The sequence below is a fragment of the Sceloporus occidentalis genome, unplaced genomic scaffold (assembly GCF_023333645.1).
Source record: "Sceloporus occidentalis isolate IW3139 unplaced genomic scaffold, rSceOcc1.0.p SCAF_5, whole genome shotgun sequence".
Classification (NCBI taxonomy): domain Eukaryota; kingdom Metazoa; phylum Chordata; class Lepidosauria; order Squamata; family Phrynosomatidae; genus Sceloporus; species Sceloporus occidentalis.
The window spans coordinates 1,035,443-1,057,093 of NW_028316985.1; the positions used below are offsets into that span (position 1 = coordinate 1,035,443).

The window sequence follows — 21,651 nt, forward strand, 5'->3', positions numbered from 1 at the left end:
GAAAAGGGAACTTTCTGAGCCCCATTGTTTGCTATTCCCATGTCCCTCTTCCTCCCAGGAGCTCTGCTCTTCCTCTGCTCTTTTCTTCCTCTTCCCCATCCCTTATTCCTTATCCCCTCTCCACCCCGCACACATCATTTGTAACCGCTCAGTTCAACCCACTCAAACCACCTGAGTGAACACGCATTCATTTGCACTGGATTAGTCATGACAGTGATTTAATTCCAAGATTTGCTGTGATGTTTGCTACTCCGTTTGATACCGCTACGTCGCTAAACTGTAGGCAGAGCCTGCAAATGAGTTGCCGACCCTGTGGAGCCGGCCCAGGCTGGAGCCCCCACACTCTTCCCCTGTCTAGAGACAAAGCACCAAAACCCACAAACCCACCAGCAGCAACACCGGCTCTGACCCTCCCCTGCCAGTCTCTACACACACACCGCCCCCAACAACACTTTGCACTCAGCAAAGGCCTGGCCCCCCACCTTGGCCTTGCGTGAACAGTACAAACCGCGCACGTTCCTCTGGCAGATTTCCACACGGCTCGAAACACGGCCAGGCAACCTCAATGGAGTGAGACAGAATCAAGGAATCAGAGATCCCCAGGGGCCATCCAGTCCTACTCCCTTCTGCCATGCAGGAGTACACAGAATCCTAGAGTTGGAAGAGACCCCAAGGGCCATCCAGTCTATCCCCATTCTGCCATGCAGGAACTCACAATCAAAGCACCCCCTGTGACAGATGGCCATCCAGCCACTGTTTAAAGACCTCCAAAGAAGGAGACTCCATTGAGGCAGCAGCAGCAGCAGCAGCATCTTCCACTCTTGAACAGCAATAATACCATCACAAACTTCTTCCCAACATTTAGGAGGAATCTCTTTTTCTCTAGCTTCCATCCATTGCTCCATTGTCCTATACTCTGGAGCAGCAGAAAGCAAGCTTGCTCCCTCCTCAATATGACATCCCTTGAAATACTTAAACAAGGCTATCATATCGCCTCTTAACCTTCTCTTCTCCAGGCTAAACAGACCCAGCTTCTTAAGTCCCTCCTGATAGGGCTTCATGATTTCCAGACCTTCCCCCATTTTGGTTGCCCTCCTCTGGACACATTTCAGCTTCAGTATGTGGGTGACACTTTCACCATTTGGAGCCATGAAGAAGAGGATCTGGCTGTGTTTCTGAACCTTCTGAACAACATTCACCCAAACATCCAATTCACGATGGAAAAAGAAAAGGAATGAACATTGCCATTCTTGGATGTCCCGATCATTGGCAAACTGAACCAACTTTTGTGCCACACAGTATACAGAAAACCTATCCACACAGACAGATACCTACACAAGAACTCCAACCATCACCCAGGACAAAAAAGAAGCACAATAAAAACACTGGTAAACCAGGCAACACACATCTGTGAACTCCACTTTTCCTGGAAGATGAATTGAAGCACCTAGACCAGGCTGTACAGTCTAATGGTTACTCCAGCTCAGACAGCAGAAGGGCTACTAGACTGAGATAAGCCCATAGGAATGAAGACAAGCAACCACCAAAAGGGAAGGTATTTTTACCATACATCAAAAGAGTCACAGACAGAATAGGCAAAGTGGTGAGGAAGCACAACCTGCAAATGGTCTCCAAAGTGACCAAGAAAATCCAGCAAATGCTGCGCTCAGCCAAGGACCAGAGAGACCTTCTCACAGCCGCAGGAGTTGAAAGCATACAGTGCAGCTGCGGACAAGTTTTCATAGGGACCACCAAATGCAGTGTCCAAACACAAATCAAGGAACATGAGACACACTGCAGACTGGGTCAGCCAGAAAAACCAGCAGAAGCAGAACACATTATGAACCATCCTGGGCACAAAATGCTGTTTGAAAACACTGAAATTCAGGACTATGCCAACCACTACCATGTCAGGATGCACAGGGAAGCCACTGAAATCCACAAAGACCTGGACAACCTCAACAGGAAAGAAGAAACCCTGAAAGTTAGCAAAGTTTGGCTGCCAGTCCTGAAAAACACTAAATCAAGACCCAGCAAATGCAAATGAAAACCATCCAGAGTCAGGGAGATTCCCAGCAGACAATGGATCTCCAATGAAACAGACACAAATCCTCTTTCGCATATCCTCCCACCCTGAAATGGCCTTGCCATTCAACAACACAACAGTACACAGATTAACATGGAATTGAAATGTGGTGCCCAGAACTGGACACAGGATTCCTAGATCCCTTTCAAGGTACTGTTGTCAAGTGAGGATGGGGGACACCTGACTTGACTTCAGTACATGGCAAAGGGATCTGGGAGTCTTAGTAGACCGCAAGCTGAACATGAGCCAACAGTGTGATGCAGCAGCTAAAAAGCCAATGCAATTCATGTTGTTCTTGTGTGCCTTCAAATCATTTTTGATTTATGGCAACCCTATCATAGAGCTTTCTTGGCATGTTTCTTCAGATACATTTTGACACTGCCATCCTCTGAGGCTGAAAGAGTGTGACTTGCCCAAGGTTTTCCATGGCTGAACTGGGATTCCAACCCTGGTCTTCCAGTGTCCTAATCCAAAGCCCAAACCATTACACCACACTGGTCCTCAATGCAATTCTCAGCTGCATCTATAGGAGCTTTGTCCAGTTCTGGGCACTACCATTCAAGAAAGATTATGGACAAGCTGGAGTGTGTCCAGAGGAGGTGACCAAAATGCTGAAAGGTCTTGAAACCATTAAGCTCTATGAAGAGTGGCTGAGGGAGCTGGGAATGTTTATCCTGAAGAAGAGAAGGTCAAGAAGTGACATGAGAGCCCTGTTTAAGTATTTGAAAGGGTGTCACATTGAGGATGGGGCAAGCTTGTTTTCTGCTGCTCCAGAGACCAGAACATGGAACAATCGGTGCAAATTGCAGAAGAAGAGATTCCACCTAAACATTAGGAAGAACTCCCTGATAGTAAGAGCTGTTTGACAGTGGAAGATGCTACTGCCTTGGAGAGTGGTGGAATCTCCTTCTTTGGGGGTTTCTTTGGAGGCTGGATGGCCATCTCTTCAGGGTGGTTTGATGGTGTCTTCCTGCATGGAAAACGGGTTTTGGACTGGATGACCCTTGAGGGTCTCTTCTGTGTTTCTGAGACCCCTTCACCCCCAGTTGTTCTATCCTGATCTAAAGCAGCAGCCCCCCATGAGAGCTATTGACCCCTTAAAATCAGCTGCAGATTTGGACCAGAGATCTGCCTGGCTCGGCCACAATTCCCACAGTGCCAGTAGGAACACTTTTCCTCTCCCACTGACCCCTGCCTGCCCCTCACTAGTGGCTTTCTTCTGCCAAGAAGGTGTCTCCCCAAGTCTGCACGGCTGGATGTGGGCCTCCATGAGGAATCTGGGTGCTCCTGATACCTCTGTGCCCCTCTGAGCCTCAGAGCCAAGAGGCTCCATGGATGGCAGTGCTCCAAAAGCTGTCCTTGCCCTCGTATCCAGCGCGATCTTCTCCTCCTCCTCCTCCATCGTCTCCATTTCTGCCTCACCGCTTTCCAGGATCCAGCCTCCTCTCTTTCAGTGTGACCTACATTTGGTGTTCCTAGACGGGAGTGTCTCTGCGCTCACTTGGCTGTCACCAGGGTGCCAGGGCTGGCGCCACGAAAGGGCTGGAGGAAGATATGGGGGGAATCTGCATGCTTAGCAAGAGTAGTTCTTGATACAAGTCTGCCTTGGTGCGTGTCTGTGGGTACACACACATGTGCAACAACCCAGTGTGCAACAGCCACATCTCTGGGAAGAGAGAGGCATGGCTCTATAGAATTATAGAATCATAGTATCTTAAAGTTGGAAGGGACCACCAAGGTCATTTAGTCTAAGCCCATGTGATGGAGGAAAACACAAGTGCTCCTGAAAGATGTTCATCCAATCTCTGTTTAAAGACCCCCAAAGATGGAGGGTCCACCATTCTCTGAGGCGGTCCATGCCATTTTCAAATGGCTCTAAGAGTCAAGATGTCCTTTCCCCGTCATCTGAACCACTGCTTTGTGTCCTTGTTCTAGCAGCAGAAAACAAGCTTGCCCCATCATCCATATCTCATATCTTCAGATATTTAAAGATGGCTAAATCATATACCATGCATCCCAGTCTTCTCTTTTCCAAGCTAAACATGCCCAGTGTTCTCTTAAGGCATTTCTGCAGGTTGCATGAATCAATTCAGGTTAACCACCAATGCTTAGGACTAAATGCCCTAAAGGGGATTTCTGGGGATCCGAGGGGATGTAGGCTTTATTTATTTATTTTGTATCCCACTTATCTCCCAAAACTGGGACCCAAAAGCGGCTTACAGTCTAAAAAAAGAAGGAACAGGAAAAGCACCTCTGAGTATTTCATGCCTGAGAAAACCCTATGAAATTCACAGGGCTACCATATGTTGACAGGCAACGGGTGCGCGCGTGTGCGCGCACACACACACACACGTATACACACACACAGCACGTATCCCATCTGATCTCTGAAGCTAAGGCGGGTCAGCTCTTGGAAGCTAAGGAGGGTCAAGCCTGGTTAGTCCTTGGATGAGAGACCTCCAATAAATACCAGGTGCTATAGGCTACATTTCAGAGGAAAGAACTTGCAAAACCATGTCTAAGTTTTCCTAGGGCAAAGAAAACCCCATAAAAAATTCATGGGGTTGCTGTAAGTCACCAGGGGACTTGAAGGCAGATATATACACACACACACACACAGATACACACACCCCAAATGCTTGCCTCTGCTCCTATCCTCCCTGGTCCATCTGAGGGTCTCAGCTTGGACCCCACCGAGGGAAAGTCAGGAGAGCCACCAGACACGTTTTGACGCATTTTCACAGGAAACTGTTGCATGTTTCTAGGTATGCGCTTTTACCTGCATTTGTTCTCATTCACATCAGCTGCCATGCGTCACACTTTTGGGGGCAAAGAGGAATATAAACAAACAAACAACAACAACAACCAGGGAAGCCACGCAGCTACATAAAGATCTTGAGAAGACCCAAAAGTTACGGAAGCATTGTGCTTCCAAGGGCATTGCAATTCAAAGAAGATGTTTCTTTGAATTCCAGTATGTCTCCTTCCTTTGTGTAGGTTCTCTACCTACAGAGGAGCTGTGGCTTTCCCAAGTCTTTCCTCCTAAGACATGGTTTCCACCCTTCACCTTTTTTGGTTGCCCTCCTTTGGACATGCTCCAGTTTCTCAACATCCTTTTTGAATTGTGGTGCCCAGAACAATTGTGGAGCCTGACCAAAGCAGAAAAGAGTGGGACTATCACTTCCCTTGATCTGGAACTATACTTCTATGGATGCAGCCTAGAATCGCATTGGCCTTTTTAGCTGCCGCATCGCACTGTTGACTCATGTTCAACTTCTGGTCTACTAGGACTCCTAGATCCCTTTCACACATAGAAATCTCGTTCAGCCAGGTGTCCCCAATCCTATATCTGTGCATTTCATTTTTTGCCCTAAATGCAGTACTTTACATTTCTCCTTGTTGAAGTTCATTTTGGAAGTTTTTTGTGGGTTTTTCATGCTCTGTGGCCATGTTCCAGAAGATTTTCTTCCTGACGTTTCGCCAGCAGCTGTGGATGGCATCTTTCTCTGAATGCTGGCGAAACATCAGGAAGAAAATCTTCTGGAACATGGCCACAGAGCCCGAAAAACCCACAAAAAACTATGGATGCCGGCCATGAAAGCCTTTGGCTTCATTCTGGAAGCTTTGGCCCAGTTTTCTAATCTATTAACAGGTTAAATTTCCAATCTATTAATCTATTAATTAACAGATTTCTATTAGTTTGTCTGTTCTAGGTCATTTATAGTTTTTGCCACATTCTGATGCTTCTGGGTCACATGTTCCCGTTTTCATCTGTGCGATGATGGAGGGTAGTCCCTTCCAAGGGTCAGAGCTGAGTTCAACAGCCCATGCTGTCTCTTCCCCTTCGCCGGCATCACTCCCCCAGCCCTCTGCCAGGTGCTTCCCGTCTTCCCTGGGTATCTGGTTCAAAAGAGGAGGCTTCCTGGGCTGGGCCACTGTGGGAAACAGGATGCTGGAGGAGAGAGGCTTGTTTTGCTCAATCCAGCTGCTTCCACATCTCTGCTGGGCTGCCTTGTTTCTCACCCATAATGGTTGCGAAGGGGGACACGGCAACCGGGAAAGTGCACAACAAAGCTCTGGGAAGGGGTCTACTATAGCAATAGCAATAGCAAGTACGTTTCTATACCGCTTATCAGCGCACTTAAGCACTCCCTAAGCGGTTTACAAAGTGTAAGCTAATTGCCCCCAACAAGCTGAGTCCTCATTTTAGCAACCTCAGAAAGATGCAAGCCTGAGTCGAGCTTGAGCCCTTTTGCTGGTATTGAACTTGCAACCTTGCGGTTTGTGAGTGAGTGGCTGCAGTAAAGGCATTTAACTGCAGTGCCACCAAGGCTCATACTAGGGACCCAGCAAAGGGGAAACACCCTCCTGGCATCCCACACTTCTTGGCTGCAGTCTTTTGCTGACACAGGATGCCAAGTCTCTTATGGTGCCAAATGAATGCAAACTCAGAAAAACCTAATTTCCTGCAGGTTTGGACACCTGGGCAGCAACCATCCAGGAATTCCCTAAACTAAGCCAACCCCCTTCTGCCATGCAGGTTGGCACCATCCAAGCCCTCCCTGGGATAAATGGCCATCCAGCCTCTGTTTGGAAACCTCCAAGGAAGGAGACTCCACCATTCTCTGAGGCAGCTCTTTCAGCTCTTACTATCAGGATGTTCTTCCTAAGGTTTAGGTGGAATTCCCATTGCTCTGGGTCCTACTCTCTGTAGCAGCAGAAATGAAGCTTGCTCCATCCTCAACATGACACCCTTCAGATATCTAAACTGGGCCATCGTGTCACCTCTCTTCTCCAGGCTAAATATACCCAGATGCCTCAGCTGCTCCTGATAGAGCTTGGTGGTTTCCTGACCTTTCACCATCTTGGTTGCCCTATGTGATAGTTTTAGCGGCCTTCCATTGTTGCTTTAATGTTGAGATGGAATCTCTTTTCCTGGAGTTTGAATCCATTGCTCCAGGACCCACACTCTGGAGGTGCGGAAAGCAAGCTTCCTCCATCTTCAGTATGACATTCCTTCACATATTTAAAAAAGGTCTATCATATCACCTCTTAAACATCTCTCCTCCAACTAAACATCCCCAGCTCCCTAAGCCTCTCCTCATAAGGCATGGTTTCCAGACCCTTCACCATTTTAGTTGCCCTCCTTTGGACACACTCCAGTTTCTCAACATCCTTTTTGAATTGTGAGCCCAGAACTGGACACAGTCTTATTCCAGGTGGACCTGACCAGAGCAGAATAAAGTGGCTCTATAACTTCCCTTAGATACTATACTTCTATTGATGCAGCCTAGAACTGCATTGGCCTTTTTAGCTGCTGCATTACACTGCTGACTCATGTTCAACTTATGGTCTCCTAGGACTCCTAGATCCTTTTTCCATCTTGTCTTGTTAAGCCAGGTGTACCCAATCCTATATATCAGGATTATTCCAGGTAAAACCAAAGCAGAATAGACTGGCACCATTACTCCCCTTAACCCAGATTCTATACATCTGGAAGATGTGATGATTCCCTTCTTTGCTCTAATGGCGTCATGCCCATATATCCGTTCGGTCCATCCTGCCAAAACTCAGCACTCTGACCCCTTCCCTCTCTGAAAAATCCCCTCCATGACCCAGACCCCTTCTGAAAACCAAGCACCTCCTTTCTCCACTTGTTACAAGCACTTACACGCACACAAATACACACTAATGTACATAATCTCATCCTCTTTGGCTGCAGAGGTGGGCAAACCACAAATCTCCAACCCCCTGCTCTCCTCTCCTCCATTTCCAGCTCTCCTTAAAACAAAAAGAGTGGAACAGAAACCTAGCGGAATAAATGCAGCGCAATAAAAAAGGCCGTTGGAGCCGGAGGGGAAACCTCTGGGAAGCCAGGCCCTTGGAGCGAAAGGAGCTGGCCTTATGGCTTATTTTTAGTTATACATTTAATTCCCAACCCATCTTTCTCCTGCTAAGGAACCCAAGGCAGCTCACAACAAGTTAAAGCAGAAGTACAGCTGAAACCTAGGACTCAGCATAGTGGCATAGTGGTCTGAGCGCTCAATTAGGACTCTCGAGTCCAGGGTTCGAATTTCTGCTCAGCCATGGAAACCCACTGGATGACCCTGGGCAAGTCACACTCTCTCAGCCTCAGAAGATGGCAACGGCAAACCCCTCTGAAGGAATTGACAAGAAAAACCCATGATAGGTTCCTCTTGGGACAGCCGTAAGTTGGAAACAACTTGAACACGACAACAACAAACAGCTAAAATCTATCTGATAAAGAAAGTTTAAAACCATTAAGTAAACCATTTAAATGGCAGATACAATATTTTTTTGTCATCAGGCTTTTTCAAACTGACAAGAGTTGGGCTTTAAATGCTGCATAATTGAGATTTGAAGGTGGGTATAGAGGTTTTAACGCATTTTGCATTCTAATGCATAGGTGTTTTAAATTTTAAAACTGTTTGTTTTTATAAATTTTATATTTATACATTTTAATGCTCTTGTACTGTTTTTAAATTGCATTGTTTTATATTTGCTGTTGACTGCCTTGAGTCCCTGTGTTGGGAGGAAAGTGGGATATAAGATGATAGCAATAGTAAGGACAGTACAGCGTTAAGATTATATGAGTTGCAATATTGGGTGGCTATTACTTTTAATCATAATATTTCTCATTTGTTCTATAGGGTTCTTGTAGGAAACCCTAGGAAAAGGAAAACTAAGCATCCAAGCAAATTCTGGGATTTGCGGTTTCACAAGGCACTTGGGAATTTGCTGCCAAAGAACAAGAATGCTTCAGTGCAAGGAACTGCACACTTAAGAGCTCTAAGCAGTCTATAAAACTTTCCCCAGTCTATAAATCCCAGGATTCCATAGGATGGAAATATGAGAGTTAAAGGAGTATTAAACAGCTATATCTATAGAGTGTGGAAGGATCCCTGCCCTACTAAACCTGAGCCAACAGTGTGATGCAGCGGCCAAAAAAGCCAATGTGATTCTAGGCTGCATTTGCAGAGAGTACAAGGTTCAAATGCAGGGAAGTCATAGTGCCACATATTCCAAGCAGGTTTGCAATAAGCTTGTTTTCTGTGGTTCTGGAGGCTAGGACCTGAACCCATGGAGTCAAATTACAAGAAAGGAGATTCGAATTAAACGTTAGGAAGAACTTCTTAACCATAAGAGATGTTTCGACAGTAAAGTAGACTCCTTTAATAGGAGATGGGAGCATATGCTTTAGATGTCTTTAAAGAGATGTTGGAAGGGCATCTCTTGTGGATTCCTGCATGGCAAGGGACTGGACTATATGACCCTTGGGGTCCCTTCCAACTCTATAGTCTATGAGTCCTCCCTGCCTGGGTTTCCCTCTCCAGCACATCAGCCATTAATCCTCCTGCCCAGAGGGAGATACTCCAGTACTCTCTCTGCATCCCTGTAAGAAATCGCTCATGTTACTCTCCTTCCTAGCAGAGGCAGCTAAAAGGCTCTGGGGATGGAGTAAGTCATGGGCTGGAAGAGTGAAGGTGGCAAGGGTTCTGCAAACCAAGAGCCTTCATGGTTCAGGGACCCGCTTGCTGGATGACAGTGGCATCTAGTGGGTTCCATGTCAGCCCCATGGACTCCCCTTGCTAATGGAATTTAAATTTTATTTCCTGGACTTTAAAATAAGCTCCCAGCATCCACATCACGAGAAGGAATGGCCTCTGCCTGCACAAATACCTGTTCATACCATCTGAATTGAGAACAACAACTGCGACAGCTTGACAAAATTCAGAACAGTGACTAACATCATCATATTTTTCTTTCTCCTATATGATTTTTAACACTTTTGCCTGAGGAAGAAACCAGTGGAGCTTTGAAATCTTGCAACATGTATATTGTGCATATAGAATCATAAAAACATCGATATGGAAGAGACCACAAGGGCCATCAAGTCCAAACCCATTCTGCCATGCAGGAACTCTCAATCAAAGCCCTTCTGGGACAGATGGCCATCCAGCCTCTGCTTAAAGATCTCCAAAGAAGAAGACTCCATTGCACTCCGAGGAAGTGCTTTCCACTCTGGAACAGCCCTTACTATCAAGAAGTTCCTCCTGACGTTGAGCTAGAATCTCTTTTCCTGTTGCTTGCATCCATTGTTTTGGGTCTTATTCTCTGGAATAAGCAGCAGAAAACAAGCTTGTCCCTTTCTCAACATGACATCCATTCAAATGCTTATAATGTGCCCCATAAAGGCATCACTGTTTTATTGGATTTCAGATGTCACTGTGTTCCAGGGTTCAATGGAAATCTTATAGGAGCTTTCCATGGTGCTGAACTTCATCTCCAGGATCTGCCCAGGACCTTGGACAGCACCTATGGAGGCTGGAGCCAAACATGTGGATTCAACCGTCCATGTGACAGAGAAGCCTTCAACCACCATGGATGGACCAGAGGGTTTTCTGGGGACACTGGGAAGCTGTTAGCAACATAGAATCATAGAACTGGAAGAGACCCCAAGAAGCTATACAATCCAACCCCCCTCTGTCATGCAGGAATACACCATCAAAGCACTTCCTGGGGAAGATGACCATCCAAACATTGTGAAGCCGAAGGCTTTCACGGCTGGCATAGTTTTTGTGGCTTTTTCAGGCTATGAGGCCATGTTCTAGGAGAGTTTATTCCTGCTGTTTCATCTGCATCTGTGGCTGGCGTCTTCAGAGAATGCAGGCATGGAAGAGAGTGGGGAATACATATACTGTGTGACTCTAGGTTGGGAAGAGGATACCCCATTCACTTCCATGCATCTCCAAATAAGCAATAAATACCGGTCAAGACACCAGATGCCACTATTCCCAGCATCCTTCACCACTTCCTGGGGGGTGTGCTGCTGGGAGTTATAGTCCAGCAACTTCTAGAGGAAGGCCTTCTTCTGTTCCTCCAGTTCAGGGCTTCCTCTGCTTGGTTGCCTCTGCCAGATGAACTCTATTTGCTGTGTATCATCGAGTCGTTTCCAACCCTATGTTGCTGTGTGTCTTCAAGTCCTTTCTGATTTATGGCAACCGTAAAATAATCCTATCATGGGGTTTTCTTGCCAAGGTTCATCAGAGAGAGGTTTGCCATTGCCATCCTCTGAGGCTGAGAGAGTGTGAATTGCCCACAGTCACCCAGTGAGTTTGCACGGCTGATCCGGGATTCAAACCCCTGGACTCCAGAGTCACAGTCTAATGCTCAGACCACTATGCCAACTCAATTCGAGCGCTGACCCTTCCTGTTGGATTTCAAGCCGGTTGGAGAAATGGGGGCCAAGCAAAATGGGGCAGGACAGGGGCACACTAAGACCCTCCCAAGGCACCTGCACCCCAAAGAATTTTGGAGATGCATGATCTGATAGCTACACACTCAAACACACACAGAAAGCAAATATTCCTACTCTAGGAAGTCTGTGAAGTCTCTGGTAGCCATGGGCAGCTCAAAAAAGCCCTCTGCATTCCCATCCTGGTGGTGCAGGACGCACACAACTCACCCCCAACACACACACACACACACACACACACACACATACAACTTGAGGCCTGGGCAGCCGTCCCTGTTTCGCCCCCCCCAGACCTGAATTGGGGGTGTTGAGACCCCCAGGGTTGGCTCTGCATTGAAACCAATGGCCTCCCCACAGAACAGAGATGGCTTCCGAGTTCACTAGAGAGTCAGAAAAGACCCACATGCACACATACACAACACACATATGTACATACGCACACCTCTGTCCCAGCCCCACTGAAGGGGGGCTGATGACCCCCATCCTGTTAAAGTCCACAATCTGTACACAGGAAAGGGGGCACAATTCAATGGGGCAGCCTTGAAAAGGGGCACATACAATTCTTCACCCCACAGAAGAGGCACACAGAAACAGCCTCTACATGCCCCACCGGAGTTGCGGGTATGGCCAGGTTGTCACTGTCCAGCCCCCCAACACCAGAGGAGGAAAACAACCAGGAGCACCCCAAAACAAGAGATGAGGACCCACAAAAGGTGTCCTGCCACACAGGACACCCCAGCAGTGCCTCACCCCACGGAAGAGGGGCACAGCATCCTTTACAAGCCCCACAGGACTTATGGGTGCAGCCAGGTTGTCCCTCTCCAGTACCTCCCGCCAGAGGGGGGCAAGAACCCCATAACAAAAGAAAAGCACCCACAAAAGGTGTTCTCCCACATAGGGCACCCCAACAGTGCCTCACCCCACAGAAAGTGTGCCCCATGTCAGACCTTGGCATAAGGTGTCACCAAACAGCCTGCCAAGGGGGGCACCAGAAATGTAATGCCCCCCACCCAGGCACCCCAGAGGATGCAAACAAGGGGACCCCACCCCACAAGACCCCGGACAATTAGGGGGAGACCCCATAGAGCACTTTAGACCTCTCCACTGCCCCCTATACCTCCTGACCCCCACTGCCTCCCCAAATCCACCCGACTGGGACTGGGAGGGGGGCACTGCCCTACCTCACCCCACACAGCCTCCCACCCATCCACCCCAAGCCCAGCCCCAGAGAGGGAGGGAGAAGTAGGGCACCTCACACTGCACCTTGGATCCCCCCATTGCATGCCCCCCCAGCATTAGTGGGGTGGAGTTGGGTGTATGGGGCAGTGTGGGGGGGGGGAGTCGAAAGTGCTTCATGGGGTCTCCCCCTACTTCTCCCTCTTCTCTGGGGCTGCTCTTGGGCTGAATGTGGGGCTCCTTGGGGTGAAGTGGGGCTGCTCTTGGGATGGGTTCTGAGTGGGGTATTGCCCCCCCACAGCTTTGGGGAGGCTGTGTGTGTGGGGGGGGGGGTCTAAGGTGCTGTGTGGGGCCTCCTCGACTCCTCTGGGTGCCCCCCACTGCCCCCATCTCCCTCCCTCCCTCCCTCCCAGAGCCCCCCTGGCGCCGGGGCTGACCGTTTGCTGGAGGTCGGGGATGCCGATGCGGAGGAGGAGGAGGCTGGGGCTGGGGCCGGGGCCCGGCGGCGGCTCGTCCATCCGCCCAGGCGCTGGCGCCGGCGTCCCAGGCGTTGGCAGCGGCGGCCGAGGGGCCGGGGCTGGGCTGCTGGGGCTGAGGCCGGGGCCCCGGAGGGTCTCATACAGCCGGGTCTCCTGGTGCTCCTCCGGGGGCGCGGCGCCCAGCCCAGCCTCCGCCTCGCCGTTCAGCGCCCAGGGCGGACGAGAAAAGGGCCGGCGGAGGAAGGATGCAGCGGGAGGATGCTCTGCAGGACCAGGCGCCTCGGGAGGCTGTGGCTGCCCAGGAGCAGCAGCAGCAGGAGCAGGAGGAGGCTCTTGCTGCCGCTGCCGCCGCCGCCGCCGGGGAAGATGCTCGCCCCCTTCCTCCTCCTCCTCCTCCTCCTCCTCCTCCTGCTGATGCTGCTGATGCTGCTGCTGGTCTTCTCGCCGCCGCCGCCGCTGCTCCCGCTCGCCTTCCTCGCCTTCCTCTTCTTCCTCCTCTTCCTCCCGCCTTTGCTGCTGCTGCTGCTGCTGCTGCTGCTGCTTCTGGGGGGAGCCATGGTTGGCGGCGGGGCTGGGGCTGCTGCTGCCTCCTCCGCCGCTGCCGCTGCTGCCGCTGCCGCTGCTGCCGCTGGAGGGTCTTCCTGGCATGATCCCGGAGGAGGAAGAGGAGGGAGGAGGAAGGCCAAGGGCTCAGCAGGGAGAGGAGGAAGAGGCCCGGCGGGCGCTCAAGGGCAGCGCATCACCACACCGCCCCCGGGAAGAGGGCGCCGCCTGCCGGAGGGGAAGGGAAGCGCAGCCCCAACACACACCACACACCCGGCACCCCCCCCACACACACACACACACAGGCCATGCAGGGACACGGGACAGAAAGGCAAAGGCACAACGCACACAGGACATACAGCCATGCACAACATAGGCACAATTTAACACCACACACACACACAGCACAAAACGCACAAAGCACACAGGCATACGCAACATAACAACACATACCGGATGGGCACACACAATATAGACAAGGCACATGTGCCCACAACACAAAATACACAAGACATAAAAGCATGCACAATGTATGCACAACACACAGACACACAATATAGACAAGGTGTGCATGTCCACAACACAAAATGCAAATGCACAACACACACAAGACATATAGACATGCACAAGGCAAAGACAGCACACATGCAGAAGACATAAGCAACACACAACCCAGGACACAGAAAGCACACATGTGCATGCAACATACACGAGCACCCATCCACAAAACACACATCCACAAATCATATCCATGCACAACACAAATAATGAAACATTGTATAACATATAGCACATGCAACGCAACACATGCACAACATACATGCATCAACATGAGGGGTAGATCCCAGAGGATGCCAGTTTTGAGGGTGGGAGGAAGGAAGAGGTGGAAGAGAGTGGGAAAAAAGGAAGGAAGGAAGGAAAAGAGAAACAAAAAAGAAACATGAAAATCAAGGCCTGCCACTTAAGCTCCTTTAGCTGCCATGTTCATGAGCCCCAAATGGCAGGCAAGCACTTAAGATCCATTTCATAGAATCATAGAACCATGGAGTTGGATATAATGCTACAGGAATGACCCCACTTTTCCATGGAGGAACTCTCAGTCCAAGCATCCCTGGCAGATGGCCATCCAGCCTCTGTCTAGAGACCTCCAAAGCAGGAGACTCCACTACTCTTCAGTGGAGCCTCTTCCACTGTTGAACAGCTCTTACTGTCTGGAAGTTCCTCCTAATGTTGAGCTGGAATCTCTTTTCCTGGAGCTTGCATCCATTGTTCCGGGTTCTAGTCTCTGGAGCAGCAGAAAACAAGCTTGCTCCTTCCTCAATATCTGACATCCCTTCAAGTATTTAAACAGGGCTCTTCACCTTCTCTTCTCCAGGCTAAACATCCCCAGCTGCCTAAGCCACTCCCCATAGGGCTTGGTGGTTTCCAGACCCTTCACCATTTTGGTTACACACCAGCTTGTCCACATCCTTTGTGAATATTTGTGCCCAGAATTGGACACAATATTATTCCAGCCTGACCAAAGCAGAACAGAGGGGCACTATTACTTCCCTTGATCCAGACCAGTGGTTCCCGAACTTTGGTCTTCCAGATGTTTTGGACATCAACTCCCAGAAGGCCCAGCCAGCTCAGCCAACTGTCAGGCAGGGACATAGCCAAGGGGGGGTTCTTGGGGTCCGGACCCCCCTCTTCCATTAGAAAAATGAATGGTGTGTGCTGCTGTGCCGCCGCACCCAAGATCCATTATAATGGTGGCATATAGTCTGGAACCCCCCCCCCCTTCCTAAAATCCTAGCTACATCCCTGTGTCAGGAATTCTAGGACCTGAAATCCAAAACATCTGGAGACCAAAGCTTAGGAATCACTGATCTGGACACTATACTTCTATTGATGCAAGCTAAAATCGCATTGGCCTTGTTAGCTGCCGCATTGCACTATTGACTCATGTTCAACTTGTGGTTTACTTGGACTCCTAGATCCCTTTCACATGTACTCTTGTTCAGCCAAGTGTCCCCCATAATCCTATATCTGTGCATTTCATTTTTCTGCCCTAAGTGCAGTATCTTACATTTTTGCTTTGGCTCATCTATCTATTCAGGTCATTTTGAATCTTGATCCTGTCCTCTGCGGTATTAACGACTCCTCCTAATTTTGGTGTCATCTGCAAATTTGATAAGCATGCCCTCTATGCCTTAGAATCATAGAATCGTAGAGTTGGAAGAGACCACAAGGGCCATCCAGTCCAACCCCATTCTGCCATGCAGGAAATCCTTAATCCAAGTCATTGATAAAGATGTTGAATAGCAAACTGGTCTCAGGCCAGAACCCCACTGGACACCCCACTGGTCACTTCTCTCCAGAATGAAAAGGAGGAGCCATTGCTGAGCACACTTTTGGGTTTGTTTCCATTGCAATCTCCACCAGGAAACAGCTCTTGTTCACTCCAGAGCAGATTGCCTAGAAGACCATCATCTCCCTATATGACTCTGCCCAGCCTTTAAGATCTTTGGGGAGCATCTTCTCCCAGTCCCCCCAATGCTCCAGGCCTGGCAGCTGAGGATGCAGAAAGCAGGGGCTTTTCTGTGGCTGCTATTGGACTTGGGAACTCTTTTCCACATGAGGATTATTTGGCCACCTTCTCCCTTCTCTTTTCAGTTTCGCTATCAGGCAAAGACTGGTTTCTTTAAGAAGCCCCTTTGCTTCTAACTGAAGGGTTTGCTTTGAATGGGATGCCCTGGATTTCTTTCTATTATGCTTTATTCTTTTGGCTGGATTGCCTGTTTAATATTTTCTTACATCTTATTTTGCATGATGCATCGTTTCCTGTTCGCTGCCGTCAGTCTCATATTGTGATAAAATTAAAATAAAAAAATATTATTAAGCAATAATAAATAATAAATGATAATGTATTATTAAATGAGACATAAATGAGATAATAAATAATAAATTAGTAAATGGGAGCAAATGTTTCAAAACATTTCTTGCATTGCATCAAGGATGAGCTCACAGCCATCTGCCCTCGCTGGAGAAAGCCTTCTCCGCTTCAGCTCAAAGGGAACCGGGAGCCTGAAAAAGGGGTCAGGAGATGTTGGGGCCCCCTTTGCATGGATCCCAAACATTTCTTTGGGGATATAAAACCACCAAAGCCTCTCCCACCTCTGCCCAAAACTGCCCCAGCACCAGCCAGACTCTGCTTCCACAAGGTCAGAAACACAGAATCACAAGGGACCTCAAACGCCATCCAATAAAAGGAGTTTAGCGCACTTGGGCTGATTTTGGCATTAAACAGAGGTCAAAGCGCATTTAAAGCATCCTGCATATAAAGCAAAAATGGGGAGTAATTCCACGAATGATCATCACACACAATTGTGCAAATAAAGTGATAACAGAAATGCATTGACGCTGAAATCCCGAAAGTAAAAAAATATGCATTAATGCTTCTTTGTGACCACTTTAATGGTGGGTTTTGTGTGACATTGTGTGAAATCATTTCATGTAATTGTTTCTGGGATATTCACAGGATAATCTCCTGATCCGCTTTGTGTGATAAGCTCCCAACCCTCTTCTGCTGTGTAGGAAGACACAATCCAAGCAAACACAACACAAGGCCATCCAGCCTCTGCTTAAAAACCTCCCAAGGAGGAGACTCCACCACACTCCAAAGAAGCAGCCATTAACAGCTCTTGTCCTCAAGAAATTCTTCCTAATGTTGAGCTGGAATCTCGTTTCCTGGAGCTTGCATCCAAAGGTCCATTGTTTCCTATTCTCTGGAGCAGCAGAAAACAAGCTTGTTCCCTCCTCAGTGTGACACCTTTTCAAATACTTAATGCTCCTTCAAATGCAAATGCTATCTTTGATGCCTTAATCCTCTCTTCTCCAGGCTAAACATCCCCAGCTCCCTAAGGCCTTCCTCGTAGGGCAAGGTTTCCAGACCCTTCACCATTTTAGTCGCCCTCCTTTGGACACAGGGCTCCAGTTTCTCAATGTCCTTTTTGAATTGTGGCGCCCAGAACTGGACACAATATTCCAGGTGGGGCCTGACCAAAGCAGAATACAGTGGCACTGTTACTTCTCTTGATCTAGACACTATACTTTTATTGATGCAGCCTAAAATTGCATTGGCCTTTTTAGCCGCCGCATCACACTGTTGACTCATGTTCAACTTGTGGTCTACTTGGACTCCTAGATCCCTTTCTACGCAAGTGGATGAATGAAGAAATAGCAACGATTGCATTGCATGAACACAAGGATGGTAGATGGACGTTAAGGGTAGGTCAGCATAGAGCTCCTCGCCCCATTTCTGCCCCCACTCATCCCATGCCCCCCTTTGCTTTTATGTGGACCTGAAATGCGCCAATTCCATTTTCCATCCATCTGCAGCTGAGATACAAAAACCCTCTGGCTGACTTCACAGTGGGTGCATCAGTGCACAAGCGCACCGTCGGCAGACAGTCCCTGCCAGGCATGCACTGACCGGCGCTGGCACTGTGTCCTCACATGCCACGGCGATATTAATATTCACATTAATATCCCTCCTCCTTCTCCTTCTCCTCCTCCTCCTCCTCCTCCTCCTTTACAGGGATGTCCCTGGGAACAGGGGCAGGATCAGGGCATTGCTCCCCCAAATAAGAATCCTCATGAAATTCCCTTTCAGTCCCCACATTTCTAGAATTGCAGTAACTTGAAACCTGAGTTGAGTATTTACAAATCCAAATTGAGGGGTCCCAAGAAAAGAGGCTGACAGTGAATAACCAAGGAAATTCAGAACCAGTCAATGCAGGTCAAGATGGGAACAGTTTTCAATGTCCCACTCTTCACAACACTAAAAATTGGGGGAACATTTTATTGGGGGTTGCAGAATTTATATTTTGGAGAGGCAATGCTCTCCTTTTGGTCCCCTTCGTTGCATTATTCCTCCTCCTTGCCAGCCAACGTTTAAGCCTACTTTCAGCTATTTTGCACCAGGACCAGTATCAATTTGTTTGGGTTGCTGGTTGGGAAATGCTTCACAAACCACTTTTTCTAACCCAGACTTATTGGCAAGATTGTTGTTGGTGATGTGTGCCTTCAGGTTGTTTCTGACTTATGGTGTGCCAAACGCAAACCTATCATGGGGTTTTCTGGGGCTGAGAGAGCGTGGAGTTTATCAGACGGGAGGAATTTCTCTTAATTTTGAATGAAAAGAAAGTGGGGTCAGAACGCATTCACTTAAAGTCAGTAGTTTAGTGAAATTACGTGAATTCGAATTGCATTCGAACTGGCTTCCCATTGCCCCAAAATAGCATGCCATTGCCTGAATTTGCGTATGGCAGTCTATCACGCAATAATGTGAAACCCCATGATTGCATTGAGATTGCCATTGGATTATACTTCCAATTTCCCTTGTCTGATAAACTCCTGTGACTCAGCCAAGGGCACCCAATGGCTTTCTATGGCCAAGTAGGGAAACAAACCCACTGGCTCCTATTTGCAAGGTGGTTGTCGTTATTGTTATTATGGTTGCTGTTGCTGTGTGCCTTCAAAGTGTTTCTGACTTATGGCAACCCCATCAGAGGTTTTCTTGGCAAGAGTTGTTCAGAGGAGGTTTGCCACCATTGTCTTCCTTTGAGGCTGAGAGAGTGTGACTTGCCCAAGGTTATCCAATGGGTTTCCAAGACCAAATGGGGAGCTGAACCCTGGTCTCCAGACTCTGGAGTTGGACTCAAAATGCTATGCCATGCTGGATCATATCTGCTGGCTTTCTACTGTTCTGATCTGCCCCCCAACAACAACATGCTGAGGGGTTTTGTTGTCATTCTTACACAAAGCATGGTATAAAACAGGGTGGTCCAAATATTCTTAGACTGCCACTCCCAGCAGTCTTAGCCCAGGGTAAAAAACTGGAGGCCTTAAAAGAGAGGGAAGTACAGTGTCATGGTTTGAGTGCTGGACTAGTAGAGTAATAGCAGAGTGTTGGACTAGCAGACACAGTTTGAATACTGCACTAGGAGAACTCTAGGAGACTAGGATTCGAATCACTGCCCAGTGATGGAAAGCCACTTGGGCAAGTCCCACTCTCTCAGCCTTCCAAGAAAGCAAGGGCAAGTCCCATCTGAACAAATCTGACTCTGAAAACCCTGTGATAGGTTCAACTAAGGGGCATCGAGAGTCAGAAAGCACACAGCAACACAACATGGGATAGACACTCATCTCTCAGGCATGCCTTCAGCGTAGCTTCTTGTATGGCAGGACTATATGGCCTTTGGGGTCCCTTCCAAGACTCTCATTCTGCAATCCTATGACCGGAACCGCTGGGTTTAATGAGAAGAAAAAAGATTCTGGACTAAACCTTTGGAAAACTAGCAAGAGCTGTTTGACAAGGAAATGGACTGCGGACTCTCCTTCCGTGGAAGTTTTTAAAGAGGGATTAGATGGCCATCTCTCAGAGATGCTTTAGTATAGTGTCTAGATCAAGGGAAGTAATGGGGCCACTCTATTCTGCTTTGGTCAGGCCAGACCTGGAATAATCCTGTGTCCAGTTCTGGGCAACGCAATTCAAAAAGGGTGTATTGTCAGGGGCTGGAACAGACGGCCCTTGGAGGTCCCTTCCAATTTTAAGGTCCTCTGCTTCCGTTGTCTGAAACCACCTGTTTTTCCATCATCAGCAGCTAAGGAAGCCCCCCTTTTGTTTCTAGCTGCTTGCAGAGACACAGAGGAACCCTGGAAGAGTTAAGGCCTCCTGAGAAAAGAGGGCAAAAGGCCGGGCAGAAAGCTGGGCATCAGGGAGGGAAAAGGGAGGAATGACTCACAGAGAGCTCCGCTTTCTGCAGCCGGAAGGCATCAAAAGACAATTTGGGGCCCTGCAAGTAAGGCAGGAAGGGAGAAAAACATACAGATGCCCAGAAGAAAGGCCCAGAGCAAGGAAAGAGGAAAAAAAGGGCACAGCTGTAATTGGCAAGAGAGGGGCAGGACTTGGCAAAGGGTCGTCTTGGCCCGAGAAAAAGTAACTGCCCAAAGCAGAGCAGATCTTTGCAAAATCCTGCCCTTCCAGCATGATGGCTGGGGTTAGATGTTGGAGGGGCACTTATATGAGAACAAACATCATAGAATCCTATGAGTTAGAAGAGACCCCAAGGGCCATCCATTGCAAGCCCCTTCCGCCATGCAGGAAGAAGGCACAGTCCAAGCCCTCCCTCCCTCCCTGGGACAGAAAGCATCCCCACTCTCTTTAAAAACCGCCCCAAAAAGGAACTCCCAGCACTGTCCAAGGCCAGTGTCTTCCACTCTCAAACAGCATGTTCCTCCTAATGTTTGGTGGAATCTCTTTTCCTTTAGCTTGCATCTATTGCTCCATTGGGTCCTAGTCTCTGGAGCTGCAGAAAACAAGCTTGCTTCCTCCTCAATGTGACACCTCTTCAAATATTTAAACAGAGCTATCATATCACCTCTTAACCTTCTCTTCTGCAGACTAAACATCCCCAGCTCCCTAAGTCTCTCCTCATAGGGCTTCATGGTTTCCAAATCCTTCACCATTGGATGCAGTCCAGTTTCTCAACATCCTGTTTGAATTGTTTCAAACTGGACACAGTATTATTCCAGGTGAGGCCTGACCAAAGTAGAATAGAATGACACTATTATTTCCCTTGATCTAGACACTATACTTCTATTGATGGAGCCTAGAATCGCATTGGCCTTGTTAGCTGCCGCATCGCACTGTTGACTCATGTTCAACTTGTAATCTACTAGGACTCCTAGATTCCTTGCATACATATAAGTCTCCTGAAACCACGTGTCCCCCATCCTATCATATCACCTCTTAACAGTTTGTCATTCAAACACACACACACAAAACATACTTCAATCTCTGTCAGAGAGCTTGGCCCCCCAACAAACTACAAATCCCAGGATTCCTTAGGATGGACCCATGGCAGTTAAAGCAAGTTCAAACAGCATTATTTCTGCAGTGCAGATGCAGCCTTAGAAAGCTAGGAAAGAGAACATTTAATCCTGTCTGCTTGCTTCTAGCCTGAAGGTGGACGAAAGCAGAGTGGAGGGTGAGCCCTGGGAGGAACGGAGGAAAATAACGAAGTAAAAACACAGCTCTCTCCCAC

The 21,651-nt window shown here is 48.3% G+C and overlaps 1 protein-coding gene across 1 annotated transcript in view; it reads right to left on the reverse strand.

The window, feature by feature from the left end:
• LOC149311503 (SH3 and multiple ankyrin repeat domains protein 3-like) overlaps nt 1–14,047 on the reverse strand; it is a 425,035-nt gene extending 410,988 nt beyond the window's left edge. Inside the window, exons 1-2 of the mRNA XM_089526562.1 lie at nt 14,015–14,047; nt 12,977–13,312 (exon numbers count right to left, since the gene is read on the reverse strand). Of these exons, the coding sequence (XP_089382688.1) occupies nt 12,977–13,312; nt 14,015–14,047 (369 nt within the window). The remainder of the gene's footprint in view (nt 1–12,976; nt 13,313–14,014) is intronic.
• Nucleotides 14,048–21,651: the final 7,604 nt, after the last annotated feature.